Below are 24,644 nucleotides of genomic sequence, written 5' to 3'. Positions count from 1 at the left end.
AGAAAACCTTAAGATTGGCAGTAAATTTTAATGATGCTTTATGATGTTGTTTGAAGTCACAGAAACAACAGAAATTCACTGAGGGTAACAGACTATTCTGGTCAAAGATAATTTCATAATACTTTAAAATAAAGCACATAGAACCCTTTAAAACATGCAATTCTTAGTCACAAAAATAAAGAAAAGACAATTTTTATTCATCTTTCATGCTGGATTGAGCAAATATGACATGTTGTACTGCAAAAATAAAAATATAAGCAGATAACCTACTCCAAAATAGGAGCCAGAGGCATGAGACAGATTGACCTATACAACAAGAGAGACTAAACTGGTAAACTGTTGAAATCTTATATTAAACAAACTGGGGAAACATGTCCCAGCATCTTTTATTACAAACACAGAACAATGTCTTTGTGTGTCCTGTGCTTTGTGGCCACAAAGGATTTAACAGGCATTTTATTTTTTACTGCATAAAGCACCTTGTAGAAATTAAAGGAGTTTTGATTACTGTGAAAAGTTAAACATTAGTTTTCCCAGTAGCTAAACAGTTACTCGATGATAATTTCATTTCAGTGCTTTGCAAAATTGGTGCAGTGTTAATGTGATTCTACCTCTTCATAGTCGTTTTCAGGAGTCAAGAAGTCATCGACAATTGCCACCCTCTGTCCCAGCTGCTCGCTCAGTGCATCCAGAAAGCGGTCCGTGTCTTCAGAGCGAGGCGGTTTGGAGAAGGTGTAACGGCGCTTGCTGCTGCGGTGAGCAGGGGGGCTAGACGGGTAGTCAGGGGGTTCTGGAGGTGAGGGAGGGGGACTGTCAAGGCTGATGTAAGGGTTGGACTCCCCACTGGTCTGGCTTGTTAACCCTGATGGGTAGAACTGGGATTGTGGGGGGCTGGGGAGAGGCTCCGGCCAGGATGTATGGGATGAAGGGCCTTTGCGGCTACCTAGGACAAGGAAATGATATATTGTAATGATGACAACAGAATCTTGGCTTTCTTAATTATGTTGAAATGTAGCAGTTAAAAGAAATGTCTCTTTAATGATACCTTGCAGTCAGTGAATTATGAGAACAAATACAAGTAATGATTCTCGTGTTCATATTACATACAGTAATTACATTACTATCAGAGAAATCTAATTTTTGACTGACAGGTGTACTTAATGGTGTGTTTTCTAGTTCCACATCCACCATCACCAAATATGTATGCAGCTCAGTGTTCGATGACAGCACTTTGTTACTGATGTAAAATTTTTAAATCGTCAGAGCCTAACCCAGTGTGATCCAGATTTAATTTGTGAGGACTGCTCTGATCCTTCCCACGTGGGTCATAAAAAAAAAAAAATTAGCCCTTGGGAAAAGAATTTTTTGAGGAGATTAAATTTTGTATTTGTCTCAAACCTCTGCTCTGCTGTGTATTTATGTACAGCAGGAAAACAAATCTGTTCGTTTAACCCAGGATTTTTGTATATATTTCTTTTTCTGCAGCCCTTTTTTGTCATTCCCCTTCACTTCTATGTTTTCCCTAAAATCTCTCTCCCTCACACACACACACACACACACACACACACACACACACACACACACACGTTACCTAGGTGGTTGCTAGGTAACGTGACAACGCCCCAATAATATGTGACACCGATAAGAAATTTCAGGGCTCTAAGATGTACCTGTGTGTCAGGTTTGGGTGCTCAGCTCCTGATCATATAGGAGGTTTTCATGATGTACAGACAGATGGAGATTTTGTGTATTAGAGTAAGATTCCACTCCAGCTCCAAATGCAAACGTCTACAATCAGCTACCTGTGTTAAGGTGTATCGTAGGGGATGCCGTGCGTGACGGAGGGTCCAGATCCAGCAAACTCTCAGGGGCAGGAGGCGGGCGACTCTTCAGAGACTTGGACCTCTTGGCTGAATACATGTTCTCCAGTTCAGCGTACACTGCTGACAGCTTACATGGTGAAAATGTGCAAACGAATATATAAATATATATATACTGGTTTGAGAATTCTTATCCTAACTCTTTAACTGCCATTATTATATGCATCTTGTCTCATTAAAATGGGCATGGCTACGTACATTAGTGAGGTTGTTGGGAGTTTCAGGGAGAGAGGTACCATCCCCTGACTGTCTCTCTCCTGGAGCTAGCCTCATCCCCGTCTCCAGTAATGGCTCTGCACGGTGGCCTATGATAACACAACCATTGGAAGAACTTAGACTCTTATGAGTGAGATAGACCCAAATATAGATTCCAGCTTTGCATGTGTTGTTAGTATTTGGGCTTTGGGTGGCTTGTGAGTTAGTGAGCAGAGTGAGTGAGATCAGCAAAGAGATATACTGGATTTAGACTGATGTTACTACATGACTGCATGGGATCATGTTAAATACATTAAATAATACATTAAATATGCAAATGTAAAAGCATGTAGTGATTTCAACAAAACTGTTCATATAAAAGAAGCTTGAAGAAAATTTAATTCTGATCAATAAGTGAATTTAAACAGGACCGTGTGGACAGGCACAATGATAACAATATCAGTGCTAATGGCGTCATGATCATGATAGGAGTCAAGCGTGCCGAGGTGGTCGGGGTGTTAATGTTGCTGCTGATGATGACAGAGACAGTAAAGTTCAGTACCCATGCCCAAGTGTGTACCAATGACCAGGTCATCAGAGCTACGTCCCCTCACACTGCTCCTGTACGTGGTCCCTGTCACCCTCATGGAACTGCTACGGCGGTGGGGCTCAGGGACAACCTCGGGCTCCGGAGGAGGGGGAGGTGGTGGTGGTGGAGGTGGAACTGGAACACACACACATGTATTTGCAATGCAGGAGTGTAAGGGGCTGCAGCACCTGGGTTGATTGCATTTCACCGAACTAGCGATTCTATTTAAGATCCCCAAAAATGACCCGTGATTATCGTCAGGACATACGTCTCTGCAGATTCTCAGTCATCCTGGTCATAGTAGTCCTAAGAGCTTGAAACGAAGTCGACTGACTTCTTTAAGTTGTTTGGAGATGTTCAAGAAGCTTCTTCGGTTCTTAAACCAAAAGATGGTGAGTCCCACAAATTGGAAAAATTGGGAAACTGTCTCTGAGGAGGTGGTCATTATGCATCGTAACATGAGCCAAGCCAAGCCATGAGTCATTGCTACCAGAGGCTTCGAATGAAACCACAGTGAGTGGCGTATCGATTCTCAGCCTTCCTATCATATGACCTGTTGAGATCACCTGACACAAGATGTGAATGGGGGTTGAGCTGCCTTAGATGGAATCTCAAAAATGCATTGTAGGTGGCTGACAGTTGGTGTCGTAAGCATCACCTCTGTTCAAAGATGGTGATTCACAGCGGACATAGATGACCTCTTTTACTCCTCTTCTCGGTCCAAAATGTGAGCACTGGCATCCTCAAAAGAGTGACCTTTGTCCTTTAGGTGCAGATGTACAGATGAATCTTGTCCTGTCGAGGTGGCTCTTCTATGCTGTGCGATGTGTTTATGGAGTGGCTGCTTGGGTTCTCCAATGTAGAGGTCTGAGCACTCCTCGCTGCACTGCACAGCATACACTACATTGTTTAGCTTGTGTTTGGGAGTTTTGTCCTTGGGATGAACCAGTTTTTGTCTGAGTGTGTGGTTGGGTCTAAAGTGCACTGGGATGTTGTGCTTCAAGGGAACTTTTTCTGCCCGATTCGTCCCGATCACCCCAAGTTTGTGTTCCAGAGGGTGGTGGGAGTCAAAGAGTAGGTACTGGTCTGTGTGGGCTTCCAGTAAACTTCAATGTTGAGGCTTCCATCCTCCGTAATACAACAGCACAGCCAGAAACATTAAATTATTATCTTTGTATTAACTTTGCATCTTCCCTGGGGAACTTGTGAAGGCTTTGTGTTCTTGAGTTTTGATTTTGACCCAGGTGTCACTGATGTATCTGTACCAGTGGCTAGGTGCTGTCTCTGTGAAAGAGCCAAGAGCTTTACTTTCCACTTCCTCCATGCAAAGGTTGGCTGCAATGGGTCTTGCTGGCAGTCTCCACTGCTTCATTTGAAGTTATGTGAAAAGTGAGACCACATCAAAGGACACTGCCGTTTCATTAGAAGAGTCTCCATCTCACACACAAACACATTTTCATAATCCATATGTAATACCAAGTGTCATAAAAATGTAAACTACAACAAATTTGTGCACTTACCTGGGGATTTGTATCCAAGAAAACGTGAAATCTTGCTCTGGCAGTGCTCTTGCTCTTCATACGTAAGCAGCTGGTAAACAAACTGCCAGATCACCTGTTTTGCTGGAGTGTCCAGCACTGGGAACACATCCACGATCAGAGTGTCAACATTCCTGTCATTGAAGCACAGGCAACGGGACAGAGATCACCTGGCTGTCCAGTTAGAGGTCAAAGGAATTAGAGGGTAACAGGAAAATTTGAACTCAGGTGTATGGCCATCATCTATGTAGTTGGCCCAAGTTATTGAACTGAACTGAAATCCAAACCCACAACTTAATTTGCTTCTAGCTGAGCAAAATACAACCATATTAATATATTACTAGCAATATTATTGAGTCACTAGCTTTCTCTGTCTCCCCCTTATACAGTACACAATCTATGGTCTCTATTAGGGGTGCAACGATACTCGTATCGATATTGAACCGTTTGATACAGTGCTTTCGGTTCGGTACGCATATGTATCGAACAATACAACATTTGTAATTTATTTTATCAACTTTCCTTCTGACGATGCTGTCTGTGTTGAGCGCTCAGTGAATCTGCGTTCGACTACTGCCTAGGCTGCACTGTCGAGCGCAGATCCACTAAGCGTTCAACACAGACAGGATCGTTAGAAGGAAGCGCGCAGGGCAAGCTAGCGAGACAGAAGTTAAGCTCTCCTTGCAACATGGCAAATTGAACCTCCCCCACCCTCATTCAGATCTGGCGTTTGGAATTATTTTGGTTTTCATGTGACGTATGACCCTGAAGGTAAGCGCATCATGGACTAAAGTAAAACAGTATGTTGGATGTGCCACGCAATGCTCAATTACATGGGTGGGAACTAGTGCGTTAGCGCAGTTAGCTTAACGTGTTGGCTGTCTAGCCCCATGCAGGGGTAGCTCGTTAATGGAGATTTGCCATGTTGTGGCGTTAACGTCATTTCAACGAGATTAACGCTGACAGCACTAGTGGGAACACAACGAATATGACTGCACATTTACGCCGACATCATCCTAGTGCAAAGACAAGTGGAAGCAGACAAAAACAACAAGCATGCATGCTACAAACTTTACCCGAGTCATTTAGACAGCCGTTAGCACATGATTCTCCTTATGGGGACCTGATATGTTTAATATTGTGGCGAGCTCAGACAAGGTGGAGACGGAGGTGTCGTTTGGTCTTGCTTCCAGGGAGCACAGCCGTTTATTGACATCTGCAGAAGAACACTGCTGCTAGCTAACTGCTCAGCGCAACCGCACAGCAACAACAACACACAGAGCGCCCTCTGACCCCGGAAGGACACACCGTGGCAGCGAGAAGGCGTCACCCGTCACTATGGCAACATAAACAAAACATAACTGTACAAACAGAACCCCGAACAGCCCTGACCCGCTACATAGCCCCCACCTAAGGGGTCAGTCGTCCCCGACGACCCCATTACCCCACACAAAGTCCTGCAAATGTCAAGGTGCCTTCTTTTGGCGCACCGGCTGGTCACGACCGGCGGGGGAAAAGTCACTCGGGTCAGAACATGGGGTGCCACCATCATCCCACTTCTGACACCAATGTGGCGAGCTCAGACAACGAGGAGATGGAGGTGTCGTTTGGTCTTGCTTCCCGTGAGCTAGCCAGGGAGCACAGCCGTTTATTGACATCTGCAGAAGAACACTGCCGCTAGCTAACTGCTCAGCGCGGCAACCGCACAGCAACAACAACAACAACACACAGGGCGCCCTCTGACCCCGGAAGGACACACCGTCGCAGCGAGAGGGCGTCACCCGTCACTATGGCAACATAAACAAAACATAACTGTACAAACAGAACCCCGAACAGCCCTGACCCGCTACAATATGCTGCTGAGAATATAGCCCAGAAGAAGCGTATAGTATAGCTTTTATTTTGGAAAGAGCCATTTCTCTGTAATAAACTCTCTTTTCCAAAGATGAATGATTCCTCAATCAGATACAGGTGTTACCGTGCCAGATCCGCGGCCCCGAACCATAGTAAGGAAACCTCTGGCAGTTACTTGAAGGTTCCGTAACTGACTCGTAGCCGGTGTTGTGCCAAAAAGTGATTGTCTGCCAAAAACTGATTTCCGGTATTTGCCAAAAAGCGATTGCTCATATTTAAAGTGCTATAAGTAACTTGTTGGGCTATAATATGTTAAACATATGTCAAATGCATCCCTTATGGATGACATAAAGTCATCTTGAGCCACAAACAACATTCGTGTAGCAAGATACAAGCCGCAATCAGTTTTTGGCAGCGACTTTTATATAACCTTTATTTATGCAGTAAAAAAAATCTCATTAACATTAAAAATGTATTTTGTAAGAGTAAGTTGCCCAACAGGACAGCAGAAATGGCAGCAAATATTACAATAGTTCTGTAAAAATATTTTAAGTGGGGATAAAGGACCGGATTGGTTATAATGTAAGTACAAGTTGTAAAGATACTTAAAAAACAGATAATGTTTTAATTCTTTATGTAACCCCTTTGTATCCCCTGTTCACCGAAGTCTATTTACGAACATACGTAAAGATATTACACATAAAAAATACACAGAAACACTGGAAATCAGTTTTTGGCAGACAATCACTTTTTGGCACAACACCTGCAACAGCTTACTATACAGGTCAACTCCGCTAGCAAAAAGATCGAAGGAGGCGTAGGAAACTGCTTCACCGAACTTTATTTCTTCTCTAAGGCACGAACACCACGTACAGTGGGCTGAAACAGTTTACTCACCGCGAGCATCGCCGACACAACTCTGGCTGTTGAGGGAGTTATTATATTCCTTTTATTTGTTTTCTTTTCGTCTCTTCTGTAGCTAACCGTTACCTTTTCCCCTTCTCCGCTTTCTCTCTCTTCACACACACACACCAGGCAGTCCCGCTACACACATCCCGAATACATTTCCCATCAGGCTTCATCCTTAAAGGGCCATGCCTGTAACACAGGGCTTGCAAAATCGCTAGCCCGACGTCCCGGGGCTAGCGATTTTTCCAGTCGGGCTACCAAAATCTATCTCTGCCCTGCCCGTCGGGCTATTGTAGGAAGAAAAATATATGTCAATGCTTTTGCATTCTTTAGGAAATGTAGCTGGGTAATTATGTCATTGGCATCAGTGAGCCACTGTCAATATGTGACATATTGAAATCGCGTTTGAATTTGTGTTTGTTTTTTGCTTTCACTTTGCAAATGTCCAGGTGCCTTCTTTTGGCGCACCGGCTGGTCACGACCGGAGGGGGAAAAGTCACTCGGGTCAGAACATGGGGTGCCACCATCATCCCACTTCTGACACCAATGTGGCGAGCTCAGACAAGGTGAAGACGGAGTTGTCGTTTGGTCTTGCTTCCCGTGAGCTAGCCAGGGAGCACAGCCGTTTATCGACATCTGCAGAAGAACACTGCCGCTAGCTAACTGCTCAGCGCGGCAACCCCACAGCAGCAACAACAACAACAACACACAGGGCGCCCTCTGACCCCGGAAGGACACACCGTCGCAGCGAGAGGGCGTCACCCGTCACTATGGCAACATAAACAAAACATAACTGTACAAACAGAACCCTGAACAGCCCTGACCCGCTACAATATGCTGCTGAGAATATAGCCCAGAAGAAGCGGATAGTATAGCTTTTATTTTGGAAAGAGCAATTTCTCTGTAATAAACTCTCTTTTCCAAAGATGAATGATTCCTCAATCAGATACAGGGCTTGCAAAATCGCTAGCCCCGGGACGTCGGGCTACCAAAATCTATCTCTGCCCTGCCCGTTGGGCTATTGTAGGAAGGAAAAATATATGTCAATGCTTTTGCATTCTTTCGGAAATGTAGCTGGGTAATTATGTCATTGGCATCGATGAGCCACTGTCAATATGTGACATATTGAAATCGCGTTTGAATTTGCGCTTGTCTTTTGCTTTCACTTTGCAATCGCGCGAACTGTGTATAGAGAGCGACAGCACTGATTGGTGAGTGATGATAATTTGCGCACCAATTCCTCTGACATCGTCTTATCAATCGTTAGCTTACTATGCAAACATGACAAGTGAAATCTCCCGCAGCAAGCTTAAACATATGAGAGGTTGATCGCGCAGAGAATCGCTGAGCGTTATGTGTGTGTGTGTGTGTGTGTGTGTGTGTGTGTGTGTGTGTGTGTGTGTGTGTGTGTGTGTGTGTGTGTGTGTGTGTGTGTGTGTGTGTGTGTAAAAGCAGCAGGATATATATTTTAGTTCTGCTGAGCCAAATAAGACAGGTCAGGGTGAAGAAGTGACAGCCAAAGAAAAGCTTACCACAAAACGGAAAAGTTATGACAAATCAGACTATAAGGCAAAAAGAAAGTGCAGCTTTATGGTTTCATGGACAAAAGAATTTCTGTGGCTGCAATATGAGAGCTAAATAACCAGGGCTGCACATAAGTGGTCCGCAGGTGCGCATTCGCTGTGAAGAAGAAGAAAAAAAACTGCGCACAAGATAAGAAGTTGCAACACGTGTTTGCATACATAAGATTTTCTGGAGGAGGACAGACATTTGTTTAGAACTCTTAAAGATGTCGAAGAAGCTCCTTTAAGCAATTACTTTGGTGTTCCTCCACCTCCAAAGAAATGTCACAAAAGAAGCGCGTATTCTCGGAAAAGTGGTTGCAGGTGGTGAGCTGGCTTCAAACAAATGATGAACGCACAGAGATGTGGTGCGGAATGTGCCTTGAAAATCTCACTCTAGCGGACAAAAACAGTGCTTTTTATATGGATGCAAACTTGCGTTGCAACTTCTTATCTGGTGCGCGTCTTTTATTTTGACAGCGAATGCGCACATGCGGACCACTTATGTGCACCCGTGTAAATAACATGATGTTCTGCCGGGTGTGTTGTTGGTTTTCTCTCGATTTCTGAGTCGACAAGCGCCTTTGTTACTGGGACCAGTCATTTTAAGAAAGGCCCCCATTAGAACCCATGAGAAATGCAAGAAATGCATTATTGCTCAGTCTGCAATATCTTTCCCAGAACAAACACCAATTGCAAATAACATACTAAAAATAAACCTGAAAAATCTGTTTAGAACAGCGTACTATGTTGCAAAGAGTGAACTACCACTGGCAAAATTTAGCAGTCTTTGCAAACTTCAAAAAGCAAATGTCCTAGATCTTGGTTCCACTTGCCTCTTACCCGTGACTTCAGCGGAAATTTCAAATTCAGGATCTGACACAGACTGATTCAAGTCCTACACAGTTCTTACAAGTTCATAGAAATTTCTGTTCAATTAGAACCAAGTATTTGAGTTGATGATTGTAATTTTTATACAATGTTGTAATTTGTTTTTCAACAATTTTTTGATTAATGTTTTGTTTCCTTTACAATATTATACTTTAATGTATAATATTGTAAAGGAAACAAAACATCAATCAAAAAATTGCTCTCTTTTTTATTCAGGCTACTTAAATTTACTTTGGGCTACCAAAAACTGAAGAGTCCCTGCCCGAAGGGCTACCAGGGATTTTGAAATTTTGAGAGCCCTGAGATATATTTATTTTTTTAATTACTTTTGTTTCAGCAACATTAAATTTAAAAACTGTACTTTTGAGTTAAAATATATATTTATAATTTTAATAAATGACAAATTAAAAAGGCATGAACATTTTTTTTGTATCGAAAAAATATCGAACCGTGACACCAAAGTATCGAACCGAACCGAACCGTGAATTTTGTGTATCGTTGCACCCCTAGTCTCTATCCATACTCTCCTTTTCTCCCTGTGCTTTGCTTACCTATGCTGGAAGAAGTTCTCCAATGCTTTGCAGATTGTGTATCTCTCCTGAATGGTCAGCAGGTGCTCCAACTGCTGCCCAAAGGTGCGACCCTGAACCCTGATACTGGGAGGCAGAATCTCTGCCACCCACTGGAGGGAGCTGAGCACAGGAGAGCGGGTCCGTTCTGTAGGAACGCCGCCTCCTGCAAGGTCCTGCTCTGCAAGGGTAAATGTAGGCGGCCCATCCTCCACTACCAGTGTGGGCATGGCACCGCTTCCCTGCAGCATGGACACTACCTTTTCATGGGAGGAGGTCCTGCAGGCGGACAGATGGTATCCAGGATGTCAAAGGCATTTCTACCAGTCTACCAGTTATTTAGTAGAAAAGCTAAAACTTAATATTTAGTGATGTCACTACTACTTATGTCATCCAAATAACCAGTAACCAATGAATGAAAAGTTGCTTTGGGGGGTACTTTCTTGTCATATTTTGTCTTACTTCAGTCTTGTAATATATTCAAAGGCTCCAAATTTTACAAATGAAAAAAATATCTTTAACAGTGGGACCATAACAACATGTTTATGCTAACTTCCTATCACTTTTCTTCTTTTTTATTTCTTTACAAGCAAATTGCTTTAGGATTTGCACTGTTTTATGCAAAAACATGCAAAGAATATGTGCAGTTTATGCAGTTCAACCTCATGTCCAGTCCATTGAGAAACAGGATGCGGTCTCCTGGTTTTAGACCGGCTTTGTCTGCAGGACTTCCTGAAGAACAGAGAAGGAATGACAGACAGTTTACCTATATGGAGTTCTTATTGAAGTCCATTATCTGCTTCATTCTTACCAGGGATCACAGAGTCAATCCACACTGGAGCATGGCCTCTGAGAGTGAAGCCAAAACTCATGTTGCCCTTGCAAACTCTCACTGTCCTAAAGAAGCAAATTTAAGCTTCAGTTAACAACCATACTCAGAGCTCCTTTGTTGTAAAAGAAAAGCAGGTCACCTGAAATAATCTATCACATTCAGGGGCTAAATCAGCACGACTGTAGTAAATATTAGAAAACCGGTTACAAGAAAGCCCTCTTAAACTTTTAAACATCATTAAAATAACATCCAGTGGACAGAAACTGTTACAATAAATGGGGTAAAGTTCATTAATTGTCAAGCTCAGTGAATGTAGCCTTGAGTCACATAACATAGTTAAACATAGTTCGTCTGCCTTTTCTGAAAGAAGCTGAGCAGACTTCCATATTCAGCACACTACTTTAAATTCACATCCTGCATGAACAAGCCTACTTAAATATGGACAATCTGTCCCCAGGGAGCTGTATAACGAGGAGATCGGGAGTGTCTTGTGGCGGTTTACTCCCATAACTTTAGCAGAAGGTGAAAGGGTGCTTAAATCATGTTTAAAGGTGTTTTTCAAAAACCTCTCAGCATTAAATCTTTAAATGAGTTTATATGAGTGGAAAAGCGAATGACGTCAATTCATGATGAAAAACGGCATCACTGCAGGAAAAGAGAGCAGGCGTGACTGTCCTAATAGGTTTATGTCACCACTGGTTTTACCACTTAAGGGTCTATTTTTCACTGAAATCCTACATGTTCCAGTTTAAATAAATTCCCTGCTTACACAGAGACGGCGGTTCAGGCAGTTTTGGGGATTTTTTTAGAAAGGTGCAGTGATCAAACATAGGAGGATAGACAGTTATTTAAAGAAACTGGCATCTTGAAGACTAAAAATGACATATACTGTGTAGCTGAAGCCAGCACACTCTGGAACTGATTAAATGTTAGCAGAAAAAAATCCAAATTTCTTATACTGCTCATTATTTTTGCAGAGGTGGGACTTGTGCACCTCTATCTTTTTGCTCTAAATAAACTTTAAGGAAAACCAAAATCATTGTTACTTAACACAGACCTGCAGTTTGTGGTGGTGCCACTGGAGTGGCCAGCTATGAGTGACGTGGTCTTGCGCATGCCTCGGGCAGGGGGTACCACACCTTCCTCTGCGTGGGTGCGTGGCACTGAGCTGGCGCGGGTGGAGACAAGAAGGCGTTCGGGGTGATCTTCGCTTCGGCTACGGCGAAGGTGGCTGCGGCTGGGGTCACTAAAGCTGCGCCCCTTCAGCCGGCTCATCAGGCTTTGGGAAACCACTTCGTCAAAACGCTCCCGGTGCTTCTTGGGAATGAAGATCCTGACAAACATTGTGGGATCAGAACAAACCCCAGAGAGACTGGATAAGCTTTTACAGCAAAGGAGGAGCAGTTTCCAGTTCAGCTTCTCTTGTGTTCAGTCAGTACCCAGCAATCTTTTTTTTTTTACATTTGTACAAGAGATCAGTATCATATATAATAAAAACAAGCAGTATTTCACCCTATACCTTCCAAACAAAAATCATATTCTTTATACTAATGTCTCAAAACATCTGTTGTCCGAGGTATCAAAACTGCAGAGGGATTCTTGTTCTGATTACGTATTGCTCCAACAGCAGGATCCACTTAATTGGCTTAAAAATAGTTCAATCCGTATCATCTCATGGGAGTGTCGAGGCAAGCAGAAAGAACTGGTCCAACATCTGAGTGTGTGTGTGTGTGATTTTCGTGAGAGTTTGCATGTGAGTGAGAGAATGAAAGAGAGAGACGAGCTTTGTTGTGTGATCCTGTCACATTAGCGGCTGCAGGTAAAAGTGTTCAGTATCAGTGACAGCTCACTGCTAATATACGAAATGTGAGGAAGCTCAGTGCCAGAGCCACCTCTGGGAGAAAGCACTTCATTCCCCCCCTACTACTGGTATTTTGCCCTCCCATCATCTACTCCAAATGTGGGTTTTTTTCTTCTTAAAGGAAAAGCAAACCCTCACATCAAGTTGCCATTAAATTTAGTGTGTTAAAGGGTGTGTTATGAGGGTAGTGCACCCAGTTCCCCCCGATCTTTTGTATGTTTCATGCACAGAGATTAAAAATAACAAAACAGAGTTGTAATTTCTTTTTCAAATAATGAATCAAGCCAAAGAGAGCTCGTATTTCAGATGCACAACCTCTCAGAAGCTTTGCGTGCATCAAAAAACTTGCTGCTATTTATTTGATACAAATTTCTCCCTTTAATGCCTACATCATGAACCTGATTTTTTCCAAACTGCACAATACATTTTTAAGCAATACACTGCTAAAAAAATTAGCCAAATATAGCAAATATATTTATGATATATGGAAATTATTTTCTTAATTTGTCAGAAGAACACCCTATTTTCCAAAGATTTGAATTTTCTCACAATTATTTCATGGTTCAGGCTTTGAAGGGTTAAGATCTTTAGCATCAGCTTTAAACACTGATAAAGAACCATTTTCTTACGGTTTCTACTCACACCCAAACCTGACATTTGCCACTGATCTTTTTAGATTGCTTGAAATGTCTGGTCCCATTAAACTCTCTTGCAGTCTTAGTGCTGTCTGCTGGTTTATATTTGGCCAATTATCTGCAAGAACAAGAAAAATGCATAACAAAGCAACAGAAGTGACCTAGAAATGGAAGAAATATTGCCAATAACTGTTTTGGAAAGTGTTCTATCGTGTGCTCCTTCTTTAAATATAGGGCGCTCCTCTGTTACACATACGCGTGCACCTCCCCGCCACCTTTTCTCTTTTGCATATCTTCCTCCCCATCCTGCCTACAAAATGATGCTCCCTCGATTCTCAACACAACTCTCTCTATCTCTCTAACTTCACCGTGAATCTCCTGGGTGCTTCCACTGTTGCAGAGCAGGAAAGAGTGCTTTGTTTTTTTCAGAGTGCACCAGTTCCAGTGTGGCTCCATGTACACAGCATAAATTCTGATTTAAATCGCAATAAGGCTCAGCGGCGCACTTTGGATTTCAAAGCTGTCACAGTGATTTTAGAGGTACATTTGGGAATATCGTTAGGAGGCAAAGATTAGATTATTCTCAGTTTTGTAGTTTCTTAAAAATCCTTGCTTATGTAGTGTGTTGCCTTCATACCAATATCTTAAGATGCAAAGCTGAGGGAATATAGATATTCACTCTCTAGAGAATTATTAACACAAAGTTATGACTCACTTAAACTTAAAGGTTTTTACAAGTGCACACTGATATACACCAGACCATAGCTTTAATTAAAACCAACCTGGAACACTGCACATTGATCGGTATCCAAAACCCAGCTATGCACAGGTGTTCCAAAAATACAGACTGAGACTTTTAAAACTTCTATAAATGAGGTCATGCACTCCCAAGCTGTATGTTAAACCACTACCAACATCCAGTGCTCATCATCCACAAGAACAAAACACTCAGTTTAATACAGTCTCTACTTTTGTACTGTTGGTAAGACTTGTGACATTTATTTTGCTTACTGGTTGCACCTGCAGCTTTCATACGGTTTATTACATTTATACAAGAACAAACCTGCAGTACACTTGTATGTATATTACAAGCATAACTCAAAGAGCACAAAGCCAGAAGCACTGCAAAATTACAGTTTGCTTTTCCACAGTGTCTCCTGGTACAGAAATTATTCCACCTTGACTCAAACACACTCACAAATACATATGGGAACTAACTGCTGATTCGCTGTATGTTTTTCAACCTCATTAACACTTAATGACTCTCGTGGTCTAACCCAGCCATGGACAGACTCGCAGCATCATCAGGTATTTTCCCTTAACTTGAATAATGGAAAAGCAGTCTGGATGCTTGCAGTCTCACTGACATAAGACCAAACCCATGAATACACAATGCACTTAGTCACTCTTATGCAAACCTTCTTTGTTTCACTGAAGAAAGACACACTAGATAAAGCAATGCTGTACATTTTTTTTCTATTCACTGATGTCAAAAACTGATTTATAACTGTCAGTTACACCCATCATCAGGGAAAAATGGAAACATGAGTGAGTGAGTGAGTTGAGGTGGTAAAGTTGCTTCAGTGACTATCAGATAATTGGTTTTTCATGTAACCAAACAGTGTAGTATGCCAAGTGGCGTTCCCCATGGTGCAATCACGGGCTCACATTAACTTTATCAAAAGAAGCTCTCTTCACATACTTCACAGATACCGTGTTTATTAATGCACAGAACATTGTTGAAGACTTGTGTTGAGGCTCATCTGGAAAATGTAGCTGAAATACAGAGTCTTTACAAAAGATTCAAAGACTGTAGTAAATACATGTCCACTTTCACCACAACCATAAGGTCTTCCTGTTTCCTCCTGCCTGGCAGGTCTCTATTCAACATCATTTGTCCAATATATTCACTATCCCTCCTGTGTATTTGTCCAAACCATCTCACCCTTGCTTCTTTAACGTTGTCTCCAAGTCACACTACCTGAGCTGTCCCTCTGATGTACTCATTTCTATTCCTGTTCTCTCCTGGACAGACCCAATAAAATTTCCTAGCATCTTCAACTCTCCCTACCTGTTTTCTTTTAGTGCCACCACCTCCAAACCATACATCATAGCAGGTCTCACTACCATCTTCTAAACCTTCCCTTTCCCTTTTACTGCTTTCTGTAGCATGTTGGGACAACCTCCTCAGTGTTATCAGTGACAAAAATTCTTCCATAGGTAATGCTTCATCCACCTAAATTCATGTTAATTATGAACCCAAAAAGGTGTGTATGAGGGTGACAATGATTAAGTGCACTGTGTATTCATGCAGCAAAAAGTCAACTCTTCCCTGGAGGGCAGCAATGTGTTATTCTGTAACACCAGATTGCTTGGTACTGCTATTCCAAGGACCATGCTCCAGTTATAAACAGCAATACATAAGAGAAAACAGTATCCATCCAAGCCAGCAGAAAGCCAGAGTGAGTGACAAAGAAAGAAAAAGTAGGAAGAAAAGGAAAGACAGACAAGCAGGAGCTGATGAAGTAACGGCAAAAAACGGAAAAGAGACTGATATGAAGACATGAGCTGTAAAATCTGATAGTGTCATGAGACTAGGAAAGAAAGAAGGCAGAAAACTAGAGCTCTTTCTAGGCCAGGGTCATATAACTATTGGGAATGAAGTTGTATGTTCTGCGCTTACACCCTATGTAGGCCATTCAACTTTCCTGAAAAACAGTCATACATCACCATGGTTCCCCGGACAAACGGAGTTGGGGGGAAATACAAAACAGAATGGGGCCAGTTTTTACACGTTTATCACATTTCATTCTGTCAGTTATTGGTTTCTTTTGCTGTCATCGCCTGTACTCCCTCTCTACATCCCTGTACTGTAACTCCGCTGAAACAATCCGACCTACGTCAAAGAAACTTCTACTTGTAAAAAAAAAGAAAAAAAGTTTAGCTTAGCCAAAACAAGTGAGCAGAAACTTCAAAGCTTCTCTCCAGTGAAGCTGGATGTAGGCCTTGGGATGCCCTCAATTATAAGGAGGGCGAGATAAATCTATAATTAGGTCTGAGGGAGGGGTGGATCAAGGACATGATGCACAGAGGGATGAGTGACAATTGCAATCAGCTGGGAAACTCAGTGCAAGAAAACCATTATTATCATCATCATCAGACCCACTTCTGATCAGCTAATTTAACAGCTGGGCCAAGTATGAATCTGCAAATAGGAATCACACTATGTGACACGGTGAAGTTAAAATAAAGAGTGAAATTAAAAAGCCTCCAAAAGAAAATGCAAAAGTGGTTGTTGGGAGATGTCAAACTGAGTTTTGCTAAAATCTAGAGGTTTTCTCATCCCAGCTGGAATCTGATATTTCTAGTTTTGACATTTTCACATGCTAACACAAAGTGTAAAATTGATCATCATTACACACCTTGATAACAAGCCCACCAGATATAGTTGCGCAGCAGCGCTCCAGCAACTTCACATACAGCTCAGCACAACAACACAAAGCACAGTGAACACTGTTCTGAGATCAAACAAAAAGTGCCATACCGAAAGTGTCTGGAAAGGCTCCTATCCCTTCCCATGGCTCTTCAGGGCTTTGAGGAAGTGTCTGAGCTCAGTTAAGCAATGCAAATGCCTTCCCTCTGTCTCAGTTAGTCCCCATCTAGTTTTGAACAAACAACTCTCCCGGACAAAGGAGAAAGGAGAGAAAGATGAGAAACGCAAAGGTGTCCTGGATCTCAAAGGTGCCTGCTGCAGGCTCGGAAAGCAGCCAGATGAAGAACGAGACCAAATGAGAGAGAGGGAGGGAGCAATCTATAAGAGTGGCTGTGGTTTAAATCCTTCCACACCTCCAAAACATCCTCAGGCAGCATCATTAGCTCTTCTCCAACTTCATGTTTGGGGGAGCACTCTTTGTGCCTTCCCATCCTTTATCCTCGTCCTCCACAGGCACCAAAAGACAGAAGCAAAGGCTCGAGGTCAACACAAGGTTGTCTTCTTGGTCTCGGTTAAAGGATAATCCTCAGTATTGACTTGTCCATCATTCAGCAGTGAGAGGTAGTGAGTGACAAATCTTCTCTTCCCTCAGTGGAGGAAAGAAAGAATGACAAGAACAGAGGAGTAAGTGAGGAGGGAGAGAGGAGAGAAGTGGAGAAGAGTGTGGAGCCCCAGTGGAATTTCATAGGCAGGTCAGCACAATGAAACTGTAATGTGCATAAGTGAACATGCAGGAAGTTTGGCAGTTGTGACTGTGTGATTCATCCCTATTCATTACATGTATGCTAGGTAGGAAATGTATCCAAACTGGTGCAAAAACTACCAGAAAAGACTGATTCATAAAGCAGAAGCTGAAAACATTTTGGCACTCAAACACAAAAGGATGTGAAAGTCTAATTAATTCACACCTTTGAAGTCTATATATGGATGCAGTGTCAGACAAAGGCTGACACTTCACTATACTCACAAGTTATCAAAACACTGCACAGCCACATGAACAAAAGAGCTAATAGGTACTCCCAGCTTGTCGCTAATTTCAATTGTTAAGCACTTGCTGACCCCTGGGCTTTACAGCATTTAAGAATTGACACCGGCAAGTGCGCCAGAAACCTAAGAGAGACTTTATTAAAAGAAGTAGGCTGCTTAAAAATAGAACACATCCTTTGGGAGGAGGGGAGGCGAATCAGCGATGGGGACAGAGGCAGACTGAGCAGCGTGTGGCCCAGCTGGTCAAGTTTTCACAAGGCGGACAAAAGAAATAGTTTCATGAGCTGTTAAGCACACCTCAGATCCTCTGACACAGACCCCTCATTATCAGAGGGTGGGTGGAGTGTTCTCACATTCGTGTGTAAATGCATGTGCATGAGTGTGTGAGGGCTGTCGTAGTAAGTAACAGTGATTGAGGGACACAGACCGGCAGATTGGGTGGCAGAAGGAGAGCAAACACTTGATTCTCCACGCTCAGAACGACGACACAGGCACCAGGCTCATGACGGAGCACACTAATAATCGTATATCTTGCTGTCGGGCATCTTAATTCCTTAGTCAGCGGCTTGGATTCCCAGTACAGCTTTTCAGATCACTGCGATTAGGAGTTATAGCACAATCAGTATACTTAATGAGACAAAAAAGGCATTCAGTATCAGCAAATTCAGGCTAGGGTAACAGCTCTGAATAGCTCCGTCATGCTGATAAGTTAAATGCAATAAATGGGGAACACAGTTTACTAGTTAGCACCAAAATGCATCTGAAGTTTTAAGAAAGGTCACAAGCAAATAGCTGAAATTATGACAATTCATTGTGAGGGGATCATGCACTCAATTTTGTGGACCTTGTTCTAATCTGGAGATTTTTCACTCAAAACGAGCAATGTAAACCTCATGGTTTTAATAAAAGATGCTCACTGGAAAGTCAAGCCTATAAACTGCAGTCAGAGGGCTTTTTCATGGGGAACCATGAAAGTCTGAGCAAAATTAGCTAAGAAGACATTGCATTCATATTACAAATTTCATTGTCCACAGAAACTGTTTACATCGACCAACACAACGCCTGAGGCACAGCTCCTGGAAGCACAACTCCATACGGCTCCCACCACAGACAAACTAAAGATTCAGCTGAAACATAAAGACCTTTCTTCTAAATGTGGAATATAAAGTTTATTTTTAGCCTTTCTTGAGACTACAAACTCAAAAAAACCCTTCCAAATCTTTTTTTTAGCTGTAGGCAACATAACAGGCAGACACAAAGACAAAAGCGTGGAACGTAGCACATGTACATCAAATCCTTTCAAGGTTATAGCATTCCTGATTCAGCACCACAGTATGGAATTGTGGGTAAAAGAAGGTAGAGTTGATTTTTTTAAAGACAGACTCAAACAATTATTGTTAGAGTTATTGCTGAAAGTGAGAAAAACAGCTCAACAGTCCTCAGTCCTCTATGGGTGCAGCTAATGCATAATTGATGGCTCTCCTGTGGACAACAAACATTGCAAACCATTTGTTTTTCCCAGGCAGCTTTCTAAGGATGGAAATGAGCCATCAGTGCTGTGAGACAGACATCTGTGTTCAAATGAAACTGAGACGGCTGGACAGCAGCTTTGTTTTTTTAGCTGCAGGTAGAACAGATTCGTCACCAAAAAAAAAAAAAAGAGGCACAGGGAAAACTCATTTGATTGATTATGACAGCCGACTTGTTACAGAGTGCTTTAACAGCAGTGCAGTTTACTTGATGACCAATCAGAAATGACCACACACGACAGATGCCAAAGAAGGCAAACTCAATGACCAGTTATATGCTGAAAACGCTCTGAAAATTAATCGTGACAAATTGTTCGGTACTCACCTGAGACAGCAACTCATAATGTCTCCCAGTATGGAACTTCAAAGCCACGACTGTGTGGATGGAGATTGAGCATCTGCATGTTTCACTGTGTGTTACTATGTGTGCAAAATCTCATCCACCGGCAGCAAACTGGCTGTAGCAGCTAAGAGCTGTATGCAGAGGAGGGAATAAAGAGCATCCAGTAATGTGATCCACACAAAAAACTGGTGCGTGTATCAAAGAGTGCATCACAGCTGACAGGGAGATGTGGGAAAGAAAGAGACCAAGCGAGAAAAAACCAGAGTGAGAGTGAAGTGAGCAGAAAAGACAGAGAGAGCGGAAATGCAAGCGTGTGCAGCTGTGTTGTGGTTTGGGTTTTGATTTTCCAATGATTGCTGAGAAGGAACAATTGCAATATTCGGCGGTCACACTTCTAATCATACGCTTTTTGCATACTATACCTGAGGTGGGGGGGAAACAGAAGAGTGACATTCACGCACCCAAGAGCAGTGTTAGACATAAAAGAAACTTATTTATGTGTGGTTTTGACGTGCCCCTGACACAGTAAAATGCTGAATGAGCAAGCAAGAGGCAGGGTACAGCAGTCACACAGCACTGTTCACAATAACAATAAAATAAATAAGAAAATGAAGTGCCATAATAGCCAATAAAAAGGCACCGTAAGACACGATGAAATAAACAGGTCTTTTAAAAATAACTGAATAATAATGATTCAATAAAATTCCCCGTAAACTGGGGAACAACTAACAAATTCTGAGCCTGTGAAGACAGCGAGCAGCAGTGTATTTTGTAAGAAGCTGAGATAAGAAAAAAAAACTGGCTGTTTAGTGCTCTGTATGTAAATACAAGAATTTCCTGAAACATATTGGAACCAATGTAAAGACTATAAAATGTGAGTACGTGAGCTTGCATTTTATACAGCTTGGAGTAGTGAAAGAGATGATTATAATCCAAGTCTAAATACTAAATATCATATCAGGTTTGGCTTTGGTCTGAAACCAGATGTAAAAATGATCAGAACTGTGTTGCACTGTGAGTCTCCCCCTCATTGGTATTCCAGGGACATCTAAGTACGGGAGGAACAGTTTTAAGAAACTCCCGTTTTTCTGAGAAAGTGTTGTTAATCACTGCATAAGAAGAAGTAAATCATTGAAGCCAATCTTCTTGAAAGATGCACATGGCATTTAGTCAGGCTTGTTTTACCCCCAAGTCTCTCTCTGATTGCATATCTGGGTGAATGAATAGCTACCTGACACTGTCAATCAGTTGCTGATGCTCCTCGGTGATCAGAATATCAGGCAGGGCCTCAGCCAGGCTCTCCACATCCCTCTCAGCAGCGTACTGCTTTAGCACCTCAAACAGCTGTTCCTTCACATCTGGCTCCTCTCCTAACACTTCCTCCACCTGACAGAGAAAGAAAAAAAGGCATCATTAAATATGTTAAGTTTCAATTCAAAACATGCAGAAAAATGATAGAAAATTACTTTTTTATTGAACTCCATGGCCTTGTGGGCCCGGCTCTCCCTGACGCTATCACCGCTCTGTGACAGCACCCTCATGCTGCTGCTCAGCCGCTTGGGTCGACGAGCCATGCTGAGCACACCCAAACGCAGAGGTCGTCCCTGAGCTGCTTTTATCATGGCGGCTGCTGTTTCGTGGTGCTTCACTGGAATGCCGTTGACCTCCATGACATAGTCCCCTGCCTTGAGGCCACTGCGGCCAGCTGGACCATTAGGCATGCAGTCCTCAACCATTAGGGGGCTGTCTCCCACAATGGTGAAGCCAAAACGGCCATCTGGGCCAGGGTTGATGTCGATCTGAGAGGGCAAAAAATGAATAAAGTTTGCCACCTTTGCACCGTCTTCACCATTGTAGAGCTGAATGTGGGTTATTGACTTTCAGCTGACCTGTTCAATCCGTGACACCACCCCGATGCTCGGTGGGACCGTCTTGAGGGTCTGAGCCAAAGCGATCAGCGCCGGTGTGCTGAGGTTGGTCACATCCTGGCCCTCTATGTCCACCACCTGGTCACCGGGCTGTAGGCCAGCCAGGTAGGCACTACTGCCTTCTACAACAGACAGGATATAGCTGGGCCCAGTGCCTCCAAGTCGGAAGCCAAATGCCTCTGGCCAGTTCTGATTGGTGGCTGGGAGGCCGAGGTCTGGATAACAGAGAGAGAAATAAAACTTGGAGAGACGCAAAGAAATAGCTCATTTATACATTTCTTGGGCGGAATTAGGTATTAACAGAGCAAAGCCTCAGACTCAAAGATGGTTATATCAATAGGCACTTTACGAAGGGGTGAAACCATCTCTGCTTTGCTGCTTATCGCATGTTCTGAAAGCATAAAAAGAGCATTGCTAATCTGGTCCAAAGCTCCTAATACAGTGGAGGTGGTTGCGAGCTGTAGAATAGAGGTCAAACCGACTGTTTAAATGGGCCAACTGAGATATGGAGCTGCTTGTAGCTGTAGCAGCAGGTGCACTGGTCTATTTAATGAAACTGCAAAATTTCAAGGCACTCTCTCTGTTTTAGAAAGATTGACTTTTAATAAACCAAAGGAGGTTATTTATGCCTGCTGCTATCTAGCCCACATGTCAAACCAGCGACCTTCCCCTGGTCACTGGCCTCATTAAGCTGCTGTAGGTCTCCCAGTAGAATCACTCGTCTTCCACAGCCATCCGAATGCATCGAAGATATATGTAGGACATTATTGGGACTGTTTAGTGCACTTTGACTTTACGTGTAGATGCTTTTATTTTGTTCCAAAATCTCTGTCTATGTTCTTGTCTTTTGCAGCATCCATATTTGTATTTGTATTACAGTGTTGCTTATTAGAACCAGCTAATTTGTACATAGTTGTCATGTATGTGGCCAAGATTGAAAACTTAGATGCAAGTTATTTGATCAAACAAGTCAAGCCAGTGCCGCTACTCCATGAAAAATATAAATTATGACATCATGATCCCAAGGCAGAAAACCGGAAAGGAAAACACATTAAAAAATATTTACCAATCGCAACAACCAGCACCAAAGAATTGTTTTTCTTCTTGCAAATGATTCGTCTTGTAAAGACACAGAAAAGAAAAGAAAGAAAGAAAGAAAAAAGACTAATTAAAAAGCTCAAATTCTCTGCAAGCCTTTGTAAAGTAATCTGAAAATGTCAGACTCTACTTCAAAACAAGACATAAAAAAACAGATCTTACCAGAGCACAGGGATGAATATTCAGGGCGGTGAATACAATACATATATACAGACTCAAAAACCCACAGAGTTTGATCTCAGAAACAAACAGTAGCTGATTAAGGCTTTAAAACAGACTGGAAAATCGCTACTACTGAGATGTGAATCGTAATCTTCTCTCCCTGCAAGAACATAAGCGGCAGTATCGAGACTTTCTTGTCCTCTTCTCTCCGGCTTGTGACACAGATACACATCTGAGCTCCAGGTCCTTTTAAAGCTTCCCTCTTTATCTGACTTCCACTAGATGAAACACCTCGGGAATAGCATAAAAATAATTATCATTCTGAGAAATAGACTTACAGAAATCTTTGGAGGCACTCCGAGTTCCCGACTTGCTCTGGCGCAGGGAGAAGCGGCCCTTTCTGCTCAGGAAACGCCTCATCCTTGCCCGGCTTGCGGCAGGGCACGTTCCAGCCAGCCTATCTTCACCCCCAGCTTGGGGGCCGATGCAGCCAAAGAGTGTCCCAGGACACCCTCACGCTGCTCCTCACCTGAGCTCACTACCTCCAAAGGCTTCTACCCACGTAAGTAAATCAAGTGTACCTGAGAGGTCACATTTGGAGATTACGTAGGCCAGTGCCTCCCCCTGTTCTCAGAGAAGTAGCAATCTGAGGCAGTGGTGGTGGAGGCTGGAGGAGAAGGGAGAGTGTCTGAAAGTCAGGTTCTCCATCCTGGGTGAAGCAGCCTCAGTCCAAACCCTGTGGCTGACGATCAGGAAACTGGGACATGCACACTTGGTCCTGAAATGGTTCTTTGCGAGAAAAGGTACAGCGAAGCCCCATTTTTCTATAAATACCTTTCTCTCTCTCACTCCCAGCCTCTCTCTGTCTCCCTCTGTAGCTCATGTGCATGAGGCCCTCTCAGAGGGCTGAGGGATGACCCAGAAACTGTAGAGTATGAGCCAGGGACACGTCTCTGATTATAGCATCTGTGCTAACCTTGCTACTGGAGCACTGGTTACAGAGATGGAGCCTACAGATAGGCTCAAGGTTATACACACATCAAATACAACAGTGGTTTTTTGGAGGGTTTTTTTTTTTTTTGGCTAAGCCAATCATCCACAGTGAATTTGCCACAAGATCACAGGGCTAATGGATCAATAGATCCAGTTTGTCTCTGTAGGAATTATGACAGAACAGCGGTGCTTTCATGTTCCTACAAAGGAGCCACAGCAGTGGATGCTGTGCTTTACCTGCCAGGTGTGTATGCTTTCAAAACAGGTAGGATTCCCAAGACGGCAGGTGGTGTTCACTCTACAGCAGTGGTAGGCAACCTTTCTGATGACGAGTGCCATCTAAAATTTCCTCAGAAGTCAGTGTGCCATATGATTGCATTAGCAATAAATTTAATAGCGCTCTATATTAATAGTTACACACTATATAGAACCACTTTATAGAATTATATTTGTTCGCAGCTATCAGCAAATAGTTATCAGCTATTTTGAAACAAAAAACGACTTTTTATCCATAACAGCAAATGAACTGTACAACAGAAAATACAAATGCTATTTATGGTCTCCTCACAACAATGATAAGAAAAATAAACTGAGCCAATATGGCATGTCTGTTAATACACTCTGATCTCTGGTCTCCCACTCAGAGACACAGGTCTCCGAGTGTCCAGCATTCAGACACTCATGTGAGAGAAAATCTGCTCACACAGATATGTAGAGCCAAGTACTGTCAATAAGGCCTCTGCAATGTTCTGAAGACAGTTAAACTTGTCAGGTAGTGATGCCCAGCAGGTAAAAA

At 42.7% G+C, this 24,644-nt stretch overlaps 1 protein-coding gene across 5 annotated transcripts in view; it reads right to left on the bottom strand.

The window, feature by feature from the left end:
* grid2ipa (glutamate receptor, ionotropic, delta 2 (Grid2) interacting protein, a) overlaps positions 1 to 23,632 on the bottom strand; it is a 31,610-nt gene extending 7,978 nt beyond the window's left edge. For 2 of the 5 annotated variants that reach the window (XM_086289119.1, XM_086289120.1), the window contains exons 1-13: positions 23,194 to 23,632; positions 21,557 to 21,810; positions 21,134 to 21,466; positions 20,899 to 21,053; positions 11,877 to 12,152; positions 10,799 to 10,884; positions 10,650 to 10,719; positions 9,970 to 10,266; positions 4,185 to 4,336; positions 2,638 to 2,799; positions 2,079 to 2,185; positions 1,803 to 1,950; positions 612 to 943 (exon numbers count right to left, since the gene is read on the bottom strand). In XM_086289119.1, coding sequence (XP_086145245.1) covers positions 612 to 943; positions 1,803 to 1,950; positions 2,079 to 2,185; positions 2,638 to 2,799; positions 4,185 to 4,336; positions 9,970 to 10,266; positions 10,650 to 10,719; positions 10,799 to 10,884; positions 11,877 to 12,152; positions 20,899 to 21,053; positions 21,134 to 21,466; positions 21,557 to 21,810; positions 23,194 to 23,275 — 2,454 coding nt within the window. In that variant the 5' untranslated portion in view covers positions 23,276 to 23,632. Of the gene's footprint in view, positions 1 to 611; positions 944 to 1,802; positions 1,951 to 2,078; positions 2,186 to 2,637; positions 2,800 to 4,184; positions 4,337 to 9,969; positions 10,267 to 10,649; positions 10,720 to 10,798; positions 10,885 to 11,876; positions 12,643 to 16,859; positions 17,547 to 20,898; positions 21,054 to 21,133; positions 21,467 to 21,556; positions 21,811 to 23,193 lie in introns of those variants that run through there. The other 3 variants (XM_086289121.1, XM_086289122.1, XM_086289123.1) reach the window with 3 other exon arrangements.
* Positions 23,633 to 24,644: the final 1,012 nt, after the last annotated feature.

This window comes from Aulonocara sp. 'chitande type north' Nkhata Bay, linkage group LG4, assembly GCF_057382095.1.
Source record: "Aulonocara sp. 'chitande type north' Nkhata Bay isolate Kocher_YH1m ecotype deep benthic linkage group LG4, A_spYH_male_GT1.1, whole genome shotgun sequence".
Lineage (NCBI taxonomy): Eukaryota > Metazoa > Chordata > Actinopteri > Cichliformes > Cichlidae > Aulonocara > Aulonocara sp. 'chitande type north' Nkhata Bay.
This window is presented reverse-complemented; position numbering and strand designations above follow the sequence as displayed.